This window comes from Taudactylus pleione, unplaced genomic scaffold (genome assembly GCF_031769625.1).
Source record: "Taudactylus pleione unplaced genomic scaffold, aTauple2 ptg000032l, whole genome shotgun sequence".
NCBI classification, from domain to species: Eukaryota; Metazoa; Chordata; class Amphibia; order Anura; family Myobatrachidae; genus Taudactylus; species Taudactylus pleione.
In genome coordinates this window covers 48,401,919-48,417,446 of record NW_028284434.1, presented here as the reverse complement: position 1 = coordinate 48,417,446, position 15,528 = coordinate 48,401,919, and the positions used below count along the sequence as shown (strand labels likewise).

The window sequence follows — 15,528 nt, the reverse complement described above, 5'->3', positions numbered from 1 at the left end:
CAAGGTATGGCTAGTTTTTGAAATGTGAGCTTTAACCACTTAACTAATTTGTTATTTTTCGAAAAACCCAGACGGATATTTTTTTTTTTTATTATTATTGAATTAGGTCAAGAACTTTTCTTTTTTTTTTTTTTTATAAAATAGTGTTGGAAATTGTTTTTTTTTTTTTTTTTTAAACACTATATACCATAAAAATAGCAATTTTTTTAATGCTATACTGTAGTGATAGCCATTGACTGCTTAACCATTGATAGAAATAATCGATTGAGACCGCAGCAGCTGATATTTCATTAACATCGCTTGGAGGTCTACCATCAGCCTTGGCAGGAGCCATGGCTACTGCTTACAACAAATGCAGAGAAGGAGGGTCATACAGTGATTGGGTTGCACTTGGAGCCTGCAGCTGCGCTGGGAGGGGGTGCCACCGGGTGCCCGATCACTGTGGCCAGCAATGATGGGGGGACACGGGAGGGGCAGCCACGGGGTGCCAGCAGGTCCCTCTGATGTAGGTGGCTGCGGGAAGATTGGTTTCCAAGAGCTGCCTAGTGGGCACTTCTGACTGGTTGCATCAGATGCAACCATGTCAGGGAAAGCCCAGCCTGGTGTGGTTGCATCTGATGTGACCATGCCAGGCAAGTGGTTAAACCAAAATGGGGGAGGGGGGGGCTTAAGAAGGGTTAAATTCTGAATGATGACCCCAAGTGCTATTTGATCGGTCGTGTGACTGCACTTTGTGACAAGTATCTAGGATTATTGTTTCTCGCATGCCATAGAGGAGTGCAGTATAACTGGTGAATATTGTCTACTGTAATAGTAATGCGAGGAGCTGGACATCACGTTGATGAACTCATAAACTGCATGCTAAGGGAGGCACAGCCTTTATCAGTTCTCATGTATGTTCAGTGCCACCATTTTCTGTAGCGCTGTACAGATATTTTTATAATTCATGATTCACAAATTAGAGATTAGTCTCAATTCTCTATTCCAGTGCCGTCAGGTAATCAGAGGCTTGATGTAGAAGCTTTGTATGTATTCACCCTGAATGGAGTTATAAATGTTTCCAGGAGTGAGATGACTGATGCATGTGAACGCTGTCTTGGACGTGGTATGTTTGCGTCCTTGTCTCCAGCCCCCCCCCATGTAATCAGTGGATGTGTATTGGCAGCGATCCCTGCTGTAAATATCTAGAGCTTCTATTACACAGTGACATGTCTGCCAGCCCATCACTCTGCAGTCACTTTGTACTCACTGTTCTCTTGGATACATTTCTGCTGTGTGGAGCCCCAGTGTCCCCTCTCCTGCTCCTGTTTTACCAGAGCAGTCCCCATATACACCCACCAAATTTTCCACACATTTATAACTCCATGTTTATTTTCTTTAATCAAACTCCTGATTCATAGAAGCTGTCGGGGTAAGGGTGGATGTTTCCTAGCTCTGTTCTCACGGACTTGCACCAGATGAAGTGTGTTTTATGGCCCAAGTCCTGCTAAGATGACAGAGTTGTGCCACTTTTCTCACTCCAATAGTGTGGGGTTCCCATGTATAGTACATAAATATCAGATAGGAGAGGTCAGAAGAAAGGAACCTCTGTCGGCTACATATCCATGGGTGGTTTAGCATCCACATGTGGCAGACCGACTTATAACAAACACTGGACAAATGGTGGTTTATTTTATATTTCTTTTAAATACAGATAGAATTACTATATCTGGACGTTTCTCTGTGACCCTTTCCTGCTATGTTTATTGAATAATAAACTACAAGGGTGATCCAATTAGCTGCGGGGTTTTAGCTCCCATTAAGTGCTGGGAGCTATTCAAATATTTCCCACAGTAAGCCCTACTAATGTAACACGCGGTAAGCCGTAGCTCCCAGGTTAAGTGCCCAGACATGCTTTGCAATTACTGCCCACGGTAATATCGTCTACCCAGGAAGCACTAGTTAATGTGGATTTCTGTTTGTTCCTCAGGAGGGTGCAAGCAGAAAGCCACGTTAAGTGCAACCTCTGGGCTAGACATGGGCGGTAATTGAATAGCTCCAGGGACCTAAAAGCCCGCGATGAGTCCCATGGTGAATTGAATCGCCCGCTACAGTCTCCTTGAGACTGCAGAATTATTGAGGTGTTTTCTAAACCCAAGATTGCAGAATTATTCGTCCGTGTTTCCATCTTTTCCTTATGTAGAGTGTTGAAGCCACCAGGAGGAGGGTCAAGCTGCATTTTTGGCAATGCTGAGGAAGTTGCCGCACCAAGACGACAGCAGAAGGCATCTAGCAACATTTTTGGCTCTGCGCCAGAGCAAGAAAATGCACCGAGGAAGTCCAACCCGCCAGGTCAGTGATTTATAGAGGCCCCTTGCATCCCCTGGTGCTAACAATAGAAGTTCCTGGTGAGGAGCCCTCTAAAGATGGTGATTTTTTAAATACTGTATGCTAGCTGTTGGAGATATAAGGTACATTAGCTGACGCCAAAGGGATAGTTTTTGCTCTCGTATTAGTTTTGTTACTATAACTGTGGGGAGAATTCAGTTCCAGGTGATCTGCTGACGAGCATCGCTGTGAAGCTGGGGTGCGCACATTAGCCATTGGCGGAGTACAGCCATAGTACAATAAACTACAGAAATCCATGAGTACATTTTACAGTACTTTGTGACAGATATGGGTGCAGAAATGGAAAGTAACTTAGCAAAACCATGGCTTTTTTCCATTCAATTCCAAATTAGCCCTCTGATATTCAAAGCATGTAAGGGAGCATAAAGAGCAGACGTTGAAATAGATGAAGAGCTTTTTAGGTAGAGATGAGTTAAATACATTTCAAGGAGTACTATTGAGATGGTGCATAAGCTGAGCATAATTACTGAGATGGTGCTAGCGCTGAGCAGTACTACTTAGCATTCCCGCTATTCTGATGTAGCGGGGCGACGTGCCCTGCCTGATTTTAAGAAGGGCAGATTGCACCCTTCCCTTATGGTGTCACCCCGCTAAAACAACTTGTCGGTTGCTGTCCCCACTCGTTGGCCGTAGTGTCCCGTGGGAGGGAAAAATTGCTTTGCAGCGCTCACCGCCGGTGAATAGATGCCGTGCGCATGCACGCAGTATCTATTCACAGTGATGGGAGAGCTTGGGGGCAGCCCAGCATGTCCAGATGTGCTGGGCACTCCCCTTAAGAGTGATGAAAAGGGGGCGCATCTTAAAGACACGCCCCCTTTTCGAGAGTCCTCTTTCTATGGTCCAGCTCCCTGCACCACGCCGTACCTAGAATGAACACAAACTACTGAGATGGTGCGTGGGCTGAGCTTAATTACTGAGGCGGTGCGTGGGCTGAGCTTAATTACTGAGGCGGTGCGTGGGCTGAGCATAATTACTGAGGCGGTGCGTGGGCTGAGCATAATTACTGAGGCGGTGCGTGGGCTGAGCATAATTACTGAGGCGGTGCGTGGGCTGAGCATAATTACTGAGGCGGTGCGTGGGCTGAGCATAATTACTGAGGCGGTGCGTGGGCTGAGCATAATTACTGAGGCGGTGCGTGGGCTGAGCATAATTACTGAGGCGGTGCATGGGCTGTGTGAGCTGAGCTCGTTTCACAAAAGCTTTAAAATTGGAGAAGACCAAAAGATAACGTAAGGAGGAAAAGGTGATAGACCCACGCAGCCGTCTTTCATCATTGTGGTGAGGATTTGTATGGTAAAAGCATTCAAGAACATATATTGGACACACCTATAGCTATTGCTAACACCAGGCTGGCAATATCTGTGGCTGCTTTTCCTCTGTGAAACCTGACTCTGAACTCTTTACTCAAATAACCCCGCAGGGTAATGTTTTCCCGGATCATACAGGTTAATTGCAGGCAAAGTACATTTGTTTAAGTTATTGGTGTCAGCTCTAAGTTCCGGAAGCCTGAACTATTCGTTATTTCAGAAAGCGTTTGCAACAGAATTAGACATTTGATTTAGCAAATGTACATTATTCTGTTATATGCCAGAAAAAGCGCCCAAGCAGCTGAGGGTTTTTTTTTTTTTTCCAGCCGAAACAGGTTTTCATATTTTGCTATTCTGGGGTAGACTATTTCAATAAACTTATTTTATTGTATGTGCATTATATGTAGCAAAAGGCAAGACTAGAAGTACAATTCCTTTAACTGAATGGTTAAGCTGGGTACCCGCTGACCGGTATATATTGACTCGTTCTATTGAACAGGTGATATATCCGTTGTGCATCGGCGGGTGTGTACCAGCGATATGTCTGTGAACGATGTCGTTCAGACCTATTGCATCTGCACTGCTGCACAGCCAATGTCGTCTGTATTTCTTGATATACCAACATGTCTGGCTGTGTGTACGGGCGACCCACCGACCACTCGTACACCTGCCAGTGACTGACCTCTCAACTGGATGTGAAAATTGAAATGCCCAGCTGTGATGTCAGTGCAGACACATCGGCCGAATGACTAGTAAATAGGTCGGCAGACCCTTTGGCCAGGTGTGTACCCACCTTTTAGGGTTTTTGTTTACTTTAAACAAAAATGTGAGATCAAAGCAGCTAATGATTCCTACCTGTAGTGAGCTGGCTATTGATCTAATACAAGGCTTAGGAAGCCACTTGTTAGATACGGCAGGGTTACACTTGTTTCCTGTTTCTGGTTCCAGCTAGTATGAATGCAGATGAATGACACACTGCTGTCTCTAAACAAATTGGATAAATGAGGGACAAATGACTGTGCTGAATGATTTCCATGAGAAAGACATGACTGAACTAGCCTGGCCGCAGGTAGCACTCTGTAGCAACGAGAGAAGGGTCTTCTGTCGTACTGTACGTAGAAATCCTGCAGGCTAGGTGTGGCACTGGGGAAGTCCCACACAATACATCAAGTGCTGTTCTCCTTTACTAGGATATTGTTACTGCTAATACGGCCTATGCTTTGTCTTCAAAGCAGTCAGCAGTTCCCATGCGTACTCGCTGGTAGCTCCTCATAAGTTATGTTGCTGGTAAAGTATAACTGTTCCCTGCATACAGAGCTCATTCAACTTGTATATGAACAGACATCACGTAACTAAGCGTGTTCTAATGTACTGTGTGCTGCAGCTGTGTAGTTTCCTTTGTGGTCATTGTTTTACATGCCAGCATGAAGCCATCTACTGGAGATCTGCTTAATTATTCATGAGTATTCAAGAGAACAGTCCGTGCATTGGCAGAAGGTTAGTGTGCACATGAGACACTGCCAGTGATGACATCAGGTGCCAGCTTACACTGCATCGGCCATGAATGATCACATGAGATCGGGGTGACGGGGACTTCTGCCCTCAACAGTTCACTCATATAAAGATTACACAGCGTCCGACACAGGGTATTGTAATGACGTCTCAAAGATACACATCATAAATCTGAATAAGAAATCTAATCAGGCTGGTCCAAGGATGTTTTTATTGTACTCTGAGTAACACGTAATCAATGAATACTCCCTTGTGCGCAGGTATTCGTGCAGAGACCATTGCTGTCAGTGATAGACTGTACTTGGCACCATTTGGCAATACACCGGCGCTCTCCATTTCCACACCACTAACCTAGTGGTTGCATTGTAGCTGTTCTAGTATTTTAGTTTTGCTTGTTTTTAGATTGTCATTTAAGTGTTGTAGTAATTCTTGTAATTCTTGTCGTTTTCCACCCACATGAGTAAACACTTGGTAGAAAACCTGTGGATCCTGTAGTGTGCTGCCTAGTAATGAGTTTAGTCTGGAGTAGTGTGCCTGGGGGTTGGGACCTGATGTATTGCCAGGGAATCTGACTTTGTGGTCCCCTAATTGTGAGAGATGTGGTGTTTGCAACCTTGTCTTCTACGAGAATGGCACACTACCAATTGTAGTCCAAGCAAAAAACAAGGGTAAGCACCGATGCCCCTAGGTGATTGTCTGCCACAGGCATGTATGCTCTGCTCAGGAAGGTGAGGTGTGGAATCTGTGTGTGGCTTCCTGGTAGGAAAGGGGATGGCTGTGCTGCAGACAGCTGGGATTGTGCTGAGCTGGCATTGGAAGGTCTATCCGGAACTGGGTCTTGTGCCAACAATAGAAGAATCCAGGGGCAGCCCCTCTGCTGGGGAAGATATGGTCTTGTTGCCCTGTATGAGGAATGGTGTATCTACAGTTATCCATGTTCGATTATTATACACAATAACTGTTTTCACTATCTGGGTGCTGTCCGGCTAAATAAATGTTTGTAGATTGTACCTTACACCCTTTGCAGCATTAACTGAATGAAGGCTGCAGCTTGTTCGTAACTGATTGGGCAAAAGGCAGTGTCTGAACTGAGTATTGATGTTATGCAATACATTTCTCATTGATATTAGTGTGTGCATGTATGTTGCAATGTTGTGCTCCTGTACATGGATGTGTGGGTTGGATGTAATGCAGGCAGGGAACTGACCAGATGTGCAAATATCATGGGAGCCATAATGTGCGGGCAGATCTGCAAACTGTTTGTAGTGCGTTTTTTTAGCCTGTGGAATGTGTGAGGCACTGAGCTTCCCCCACACACACAGACTGTAATCTATACACACACATATCCTCCTTCAGCAGGAATGCTAGGGTTCTATTACCAATAGTAGCTGGGCCAGTACAGTAAGGTGCAACCCCAAAGCTATTACTCCTTAGGTGACAGAAACATGATGGTCTGCAAAAGTGGCTGTAGCTGCATTATTCAGGGGGCTTGTAACTTACTGACTTCCACTGATGGAAAAGCTAATATGGTATATAATATGTTATTGGATAGCAAGTACTCTTCCTGACGTTTGTTTGGTTTGCTCCCATAGGTGGGAAGACGAGTGGTTTATTCCGGGACCCAGACCCAGTACAGGTAGCTCCACGCCCGAAGCTACCAGGAGGAAAGGGCAATGACATATTTGGTGAAGGGCAGATGCCAACGAGCCCCAAGGCACATCCAAACAAACCGAAGGTATCGAATAACGTCTTGTATCATCCTGCACTGCATTCTAAGGGTCGCTCTATAATGTGTATTGTATGAGACCCCGGACGTATGCCTAGAAATGTGTTTTTGACAATAACGGCAGCTTAAATAAATGTGACCCATGTCGCAGCACCATTTTAATAATATGCTGCTGTGTCTAATAGCACATTAATGCGGTCTCTCTTTTTTATAGAGAAACACACAGTAAAAAAAAATCCTAGAGTACATCCTGTTACTAGATTATTCCGAGGTGTGAGCCGGCACGTGTGTTTTTCACTCCATAGTTACCTGCAATGTGCGCAGCTGATTAATAAGATCACTCCCCCCTCCCAAAATGATGACCTCTTGTATTTTGCAGGACAACATCACTTTAAAAGAACCAGAAGTTACAAAAACAGCAACCCCAGGTAGGTACCACTTGCCCCAGTTGACTGGCACACATGTGTCATTGAGTTGTATGGGGCACTCGGTCAGTTTATTGACATTACGAGATGAAGTGGCGTCTATGCTCGGTCATTTCCTTTTTAATGTCCGTAGGTGAGACATTAGATTGAATTTTTATAATTGGGACTCACAGGTCCTCACTCCTATGTTACACCTGCTGCAATGATCAGCAGTGTGCTGTGTGACGAAGCGTGAGAAAAGCAGCATTGGTGATACTTTTTCACTGTTACTCACGTATCCAGGGTTCTGTAAGATCTGTATTGTTACATAATTAGAGATTCTGCTGTAATAGGTGACTTTTATATATTTCCAGTCTATAATGGCTGGACCTGCTCATATAGAGCACACAAAGGACATAACAGCTCTTTTTCTTCATGCTTTTGCAGTAAAAGCTGATCCACCTGCTCCCAAACCAGAGGAAAAGACACCAGTTGCCAAAGAGCGTGTTGTGGTGCCAGACCCGGCCCTCGCTGCACACGAGCCTCACCTCGGGCCCAGGCCACGGTCTCACAACAGAGTTCTGAACCCTCCAGGCGGCAAATCCAGCGTCACCTTCTATTAACTCCCGGAGTGAAACGGAGTTAGCAGGATGACCCTACGCATGTCTATTGCATTGTACCTCTGTTAGATCACGAGAGGGGTCCTTTTGCGGTCTAAAATACCAATTCCAAATGCAGACATACTTGCCACCAAATGAATGCGCCTTCAGATTATACAGTGATTTCTTTCAGCAGTCCATACTGTAACTCTGCATTATATTGTGGGATCCTTGTTATAGCTGAAAACAGGTGAAGATTACTCAACTTTTAGTGTCAAGGCGCAAGTTTCCTCCTTTTTTAAAAAAAATGGTGTGTAATCCAGTCCTATGGAAGTATATTCTGTATCGGGAGACTTACACAAAGCTTACTTGCCCCCCATTGTAAGTGATCTCTTACCTATACATAGTGTAGGCAGCCATTTTGTGCACTCTGCATCAGTAATACTTGAGGATCTCCAACATGTGCCCTCACCACAAATATAAATCAAAGATCCCAAAGGGTTTCTGATGGTATAACTAGGCTGCTTTTTCAGCACATGGGTATTATTTAGCAAAATTCAGAAGCCAAATGATGCCTGGGTGTTGGGGAATCTATAATGACTGACATTAAAGTGCATTTCGTAAAGGCAGCCATTTTGTGGGCTGAACCAATGCTAATGAGAATGAAGCAGTCTCTAGTAATGACAACGGTTGGGGGACCATATAGCGCCTGCCTCAGGGAGTCACCAAGTCCCAGTGAATATTGGTTCAGACCACGAAATGGCTGTCTGCACTGTGTAGGTCCGAGGTAAATATTTCTCGAGACTTTGTTAAAATATTGTCTTTTGAAAGGAAATAATAATCCTGTGTGTGATTCCAGATCTGCGCGCACATCACCACTCAGCAGGAAACTGGAGCTCGGCCATTTGCACATGGTAATCATGGGGATTACTTTGCCAATATTAAGGTGCCACTTTTGCTAGCAATTCTGTTTTTAGAAATTGAAGCTGTCCGTCTTAGTTTGATGTTATAGTAAATGTAGACATTGTGGAAGACTAGAAAGTACTTAGCCAGTTTTGTACTGGTCTGTCGCCTAATTTGTTCTCTGCACCAGTACAGGGAAATGCTCAAATGCCTCCATGAGTAGCTGAATGACCTCTCGCAAGATACTGGTACTTAAGTCCTAATGCGTACAGCCAGTAAGCTTGCATGCTGCAATATCAGGAAAATGGTGCTAGGATAGGGAGTAACCTTTTTTTTTTTTTTTTTTTTTTCCAGCTATTTTTTTTTTTTTTTTATTATAAAACGTAGGCTCTTTAAAGTAAATAAGCGAAATCTTTTTAAAGGGGGATTTTTATACAATGACACTCAGTGAGCAGGAATGTTGATTGGTTCCAGCACTTAGACTATATATGCTGATCCTGCATTTGGTCTGGGGGAGGCTGAATAAATCCGAATTTGGTTTATTAAAACTAGTTCTTAGCATTTGGTCACCATCTACAAATATAATAGAACAATGTGGGGGATGAGTGGAAATTGTTACGCGGATGTTATTCAGCTGTTCAGATCAATACCTCTCACAATGTGGGTGTAGATGTACCTCCTGAGAAGAGCAGCAATTGGTTGTTATGCTGGAATTTCTGTGCCAATACTACAAACCAGCCCTTTCCAAGACCTAGTATACAGCGCCACCTAGCTGTTGCAGCCGGTACACATCTGTTCAGTTTGAGGCCTTTGACTTCCTGGGCTTGTATAGTTTTTTTTATTTTTTTTTTATTTTAATATATACTGAATGTACAGGTCCTGCCGTTACGACGTTTTGCAGCAGGCTTCATCTCTTTTTGCATTATTGAATCAATGCCATTTATACTGTTATATTAAAGCATCTCTTAATAAACAAACAATGTATTTTGCTAATGACTTTGGCTTGTGTAAATTTTCAAGTTTAAAAGAAATAAAAAGAAATGCAACATGAATGGTTTTAAGTAACTTTATTTAGGGAAAAAACAAAACAAATCTCCTATTTCCCTTCTAGCATTACCTAAAATAGCATACTCAGATCACATGCATGCCATTCATGGCAATGTTCAAGGAATTGGACATAGAAAAGTTTCACTGTACAGCAAGGTGGGGGCGCTACAGCGTCCAGGTTCTCGTTTTTCAATTAGAATTTAGAAACTGATTACACCACCAGGTTTCATAAATATCCCCCATTGGTGTTATAGCTTCTGTGCCTGAGCTGTTCGTGATACTGTAAGATAACTAAGAACTATATTAGTCTCCATTTGGAACTATTTTTGAATAGCTGTGTACGCTCACTGTATTCCATGTTCTTGTCCATCTTGTGTGTGACTGGAGATCAAGGATATAAACTGATCGTCCCATGTACTATTCTGTTTCGCTGATTTTTGTATACACTAAAAGTTACTGGAATGTATTTATCCTATTTTGTTCCTCATATGAGACTGCTTAAAACCAGACACTTCTGCCCATTTTATAATTAAGAAAGTTTGCTCCTATTTCAAGTATGTTTTCCATATGTGCAAAACACATTAAATTGATGTAAACTGCAACACATGTGAACCATTTTACTGATCACTTTTTATCTTGTAATAAATATGAAATTAAGAAATCGCCCGATGTTGGAGCAAACTATCTTTGACCCGAGAGCTTCATAGAAGAGAAATTTATTACGAATTAAGTACCCTACACCCTGAACTAATATTTGCTTCTTAGAAGTAGTAATTGTCTAATCCAGGGGGTGGTGTTCACCATATGATGCTGGGGGGGTCTATGTCCTAAGCCTTGGAGAGAGAGAAATAAAGTACCAACCAATCTGTTCCTGTCATTTTTCAAGCAGTCTTAAAAGTAAGTTAGAAGCTTACCTGGTTTTTACTTTATCTTCATCCCCTTTATCTCTCTAAGGCTTAGTACATAGGAAACTAAGGAAAACCTCCTGTAGAGTATGTGGAATATAATTTACTTGACAGTTGGAATGTCTAAAGGTGGGTACACCGATATATCTGCAGATGATGGTCGTTCATACACACTGAACGGCCATCATCTGCTAGTGCCCCCAGGGGGCGGGACCCAGTGGGCGGGTTGGGGGAGTGTCTCACCACCTCCTAGCGGCTGCTGCCTGTACACACCTGCCGATGGACAGATATGTCTGCAGACTTATACATCCTTCGGCTGTGCAGCACAGCCAATGCGATATGTCTGTGAACGACATATCGTGGGTCCACACTGGCTGACGTGCAGCAAATATATTGGCCAATCAATTGATCGGCCAATGTATCTGTCAGTGTGTACCCACCATAAGTCTACTTGCAGCATTTGACGCCCCAGGCAATACAACTGCAAACATGATGAATTACCATTCTGTTTACAGTTGTAACGCTGGAGCACCTCAAATACTTGGAGTAGCAATTTTATACTTGTCTGCCTTCCAGGGTCCACATACTGCTCACTGACAAGCTTGTATGTATCCCCTAGCTGTTGGTGTTATATATGCATAGAGTTTTTCTTTAAAATCTAATGGAGAAACATTTAGTTGACATTAACCACGTTGATATGGTTGTAGTGTGGACATGCATGTCATGGTGACACTGATGAAGTGTGGACAGGATTAGAATGTTGAAATGTGCCTGGTGGTCTAGTGGTGCCTTACCTGGTCTGGCGGCTCAAGCAGTGACCTCATGATGACTCGGTATTGCTGACTCCTAACCCTCCCCTTCTGTAGCTTAATCCTAACCCTCAGCTGCCGGTTCTTGTGAACTTGTCGACATTCTGCAGATGCTGACATTCAATTTAGGTATTTCAACAATGTTGACATTTTAAATGTCAACATTATGGGGCATATCCAATTGGCCACAAGGTTTTGTCTGCAAAAAAATTATGCGGACCTCGTGACAACTTTGGATTACCGTGAGTATGCGTACTCCCAATACCCACGGTATCCACCTAAAAATTGGTTGGTGTTTTTGTGGGCAAAATCCTGCTGGAGGGGATTCCCTTTTTATCAGGCTGCCTGTAGGCAATAGGGTTAAGTTAGGTAGTGGGAGTGGGTGCAGGGTTAGTGTAGTGTGCACAGGGAGCGGGTGCAGGGTTAGTGTAGTGTGCCCACAGGGAGCGGGTGCAGGGTGACCAGTAGTGTGCCCACAGGGAGCGTGGGTGCAGGGTGACCAGTAGTGTGCCCACAGGGAGCGTGGGTGCAGGGTGACCAGTAGTGTGCCCACAGGGAGCGCGGGTGCGGGGTGACCAGTAGTGTGCCCACAGGGAGCGCGGGTGCGGGGTGACCAGTAGTGTGCCCACAGGGAGCGCGGGTGCAGGGTGACCAGTAGTGTGCCCAGTCCAAGGAAGCTGTCTGTAATGCTGGAGAAGGACAGCACTGCAGTAGGTGAGTAAGGAACTAATTAAGCGCATTGGAAACTTCCAGTTGCTTAGTTATGACAGAAAAACCCTGCAGGTGTGAGATTTTTCGGAAAAATTTTAATATGCCCATATGACTACATCCCTGTTCGAAGGACTTTAAATAATTAACAAATTAAGTGATGTATGTAGTACAGTCCTGATTGAATGGTTGCCTCCCTCTCCATTCACTGACATTAGGCCTGACTGATGGCTATAAATATTGTGCATAGGGGTTCAGAACAAATACACAAATTGTACTTCCTGTTTTTATCAGTGTTCCTGGCACCTTTACTTGTCGTATGCCAGGCCTGTCATTCTCTTACCTTTCCTATAACCTGAGGTAACTCTGCTGATAAAATACTGTATGGCACACTGAGCTCCAAATAAAAAAAAATTACCCACCCACACAGTATAGGCAAACTCTCAAACTGAAGGCCATATTTGCTAACAATCCAATTGCAAATGTATTCTGCCGATGGCTTTCATTCATGTTTTCCTATAGTCACTGGATAAAGTAAGTTCAGACTAGAAGCAAGCTCTAGCAACACATTGCAGGGATTGTCAGAACAGTGCAAAGTCCTAATGCATGGTCTTCATCTTCAGACTACAAATTATCAACCTAATCTGAGCAAACTATCTTCGGGAAAAAAAGACTGGGAAGCTACTAACATTTGTAGCACCTAGCGATTTAATTTTGTAAAGCTCAGTGTATATATATCTGTGAGAAGGGAACAAGTGCTGCTGGGTTTGCTGCAAGTCACTACATAGAGATCATGGACCAGTAGCCCTGGAAGGATTCTAATGATGCTTGACTCTGTTCTGCTCCAGTGGGATTCAAGGAGTTCTTAGTGGATGTGTTTTTATTCCTTTACATATATTCCTCCAGTGTTCCATAATTCTAGTATTCAATTGGCGGGTAGTTCTTCCTACATACTGTTTCCCACAGTTACATTGTCTGGGCTGTTTTAGTTTTAATGTTTGTTATATAACTCTGAAGTTTTTATTATCCATTGGCTGAGAAGTAATATGTATATTTAGATTAAACACTGTGCATAATCCATCAATATGTTTTAATAATTGTAATTATTTGCATTTGTGAAATATTATAGAAGCTATTGCTTCTTTATGCTATTACAAACATTTATTTATACATGCATGTTATGAGGTTATATGATGTATAGGTCTGATTAGTTATACTGTGTTTCAAATAAATTGTTTTGTATTTTTTACATTCAATTGTGCGATTAACGCTAGACAATCCAGTGAAAGGCCAAGAACAGGTTCTCTGGGTCAAAGTTCTGCCCAGAGCACTCTGCTGTGAGGTTCAACCGGGACCTCAACCCCCTAGTATGTCTTCTGGGATCCAATGTTACCAATCTGAAGTTTTTGTCCAAATCCATGTAGTGGCAGGCTCACTGGGTCAAATTTCTACCCAGCGTACACCAAAGGGAGGTTTGATCAGGACCCCTAACCCCCTCTAAAACCTGGCCAGGATCCAACTGGACCTCACATTGTTTTCATCTCAATTGTGCAGTGGTGTCCGAATGCATAACCAAAGAGACAGACATACCAATTAATTTTATGTACAGTGCATCCGGAAATCACATGTACATAAGTATTCACAACCTGTGCTCAATACTTTTGTTGATGCACCTTTGGCAGCAATTACAGCCTCAAGTCTTTTTGAATATGATGCCACAAGCTTGGCACACCTATCTTTGGGCAGTTTTGCCCATTCCTCTTAGCAGCACTTCTCAAGCTCAATCAGGTTAGAGGGGAAGTGTCGGTGCACAGCCATTTTCAGATCTCTCCATAGATGTTCAATTGGATTCAAGTCTGGGCTCTGTCTGGGCCACTCAAGGACATTCACAGAGTTGTCCTGAAGCCACTCCTTTGTTATCTTGGCTGTGTGCTTAGGGTCGTTGTCCTGCTGAAAGATTAACCGTTGCCCCAGTCTGAGGTCAAGAGCGCTCCTGAGCGGGTTTTCATCCAGGATGTCTGTACATTGCTGCATTCATCTTTCCCTCTATCCTGACTAGTCTCCCAGTTCCTGCCGCTGAAAAACATCCCCACAGCATGATGCTGCCACCACCATGTTTCACTGTAGGGATGGTATTGGCCTGGTGATGAGCGGTGTCTAGTTTCCTCCAAACATAACGCCTGGCATTCACGCCATAGAGTTCAATCTTTCTCTCATGGTCTGAGAGTCCTTCAAGTGCACTTTGGCAAACTCCAGGTGGGCTGCCATGTGCTTTTTGCTAAGCAGTGGCTTCCGTCTGGCCACTCTACCATACAGGCCTGATTGGTAGATTGCTGCAGAGATGGTTGTCCTTCTGGAAGGTTCTCGTCTCTCCACAGAGGAATGCTGTAGCTCTGACAGAGTGACCATCAGGTTCTTGGTCACCTCCCTGACTAGGGCCCTTCTCCCCCGATCGCTCAGTTTAGATGGCCGGCCAACTCTATGAAGTTTCCTAGTGGTTCTGAACTTCTTTCATTTACGGATGATGGAGGCCACTGTGTTTATTGGGAACATTCAAAGTGGCAGATATTTTTCTGTACCCTTACCTGTATTTGTGCCTCGAGACAATCCTGTCTCGGAGGTCTACAGACAATTCCTTGGACTTCATGCTTGGTTTGTCCTCTGACATGCAATGTCAAGTGTGAGACCTTATACAGACAGGTGTATGCCTTTCAAAACAATGTCCAATCAACTGAATTTACCACAGGTGGACTCCAATTAAGCTGTAGGAACATCTCAAGGATGATAAGTGGAAACAGGATGCACCTGAGCTCAATTTTGAGCTTCATGGCTAAGGCTGTGAATAGTAATATACATGTGGTTTCTTAGTGTTTTTTTTTTTTTTTTTGCAAAAATCTCAAACTTTTTACACGTTCTCATTATGGGGTGTTGTGTGTAGAATTTTGAGCACAAAAATGAATTCCATTTTGAAATAAGGCTGTAACATAACAAAACGTGGGAAAAGTGACGCGCTGTGAATACTTTCCGAATGCACTTTATGATAGCTACTTAATGTGTATACAACTACTATAAAGAGCTTTTCACAGCAGATAAATTGCAATACTACTGAAGTGCAGGGTGCTTCAAGAAATTACCAACAAACGCTTTAAACCACAGGTTCTCAAACTTGGTCTTCAGGACCCCAAACAGTGCATGTTTTCCAGGCCTCCTCTCAGAATTC

At 43.6% G+C, this 15,528-nt stretch overlaps 1 protein-coding gene across 1 annotated transcript in view; it reads left to right on the top strand.

The window, feature by feature from the left end:
* The window catches only part of JPT2 (Jupiter microtubule associated homolog 2), a 48,562-nt gene extending 38,671 nt beyond the window's left edge, over positions 1-9,891 (top strand). Inside the window, exons 2-5 of the mRNA XM_088452076.1 lie at positions 2,183-2,331; positions 6,800-6,942; positions 7,313-7,361; positions 7,785-9,891. Coding sequence (XP_088308202.1) covers positions 2,183-2,331; positions 6,800-6,942; positions 7,313-7,361; positions 7,785-7,960 — 517 coding nt within the window. The 3' untranslated portion in view covers positions 7,961-9,891. The remainder of the gene's footprint in view (positions 1-2,182; positions 2,332-6,799; positions 6,943-7,312; positions 7,362-7,784) is intronic.
* The last annotated feature ends 5,637 nt before the right edge of the window (positions 9,892-15,528 follow it).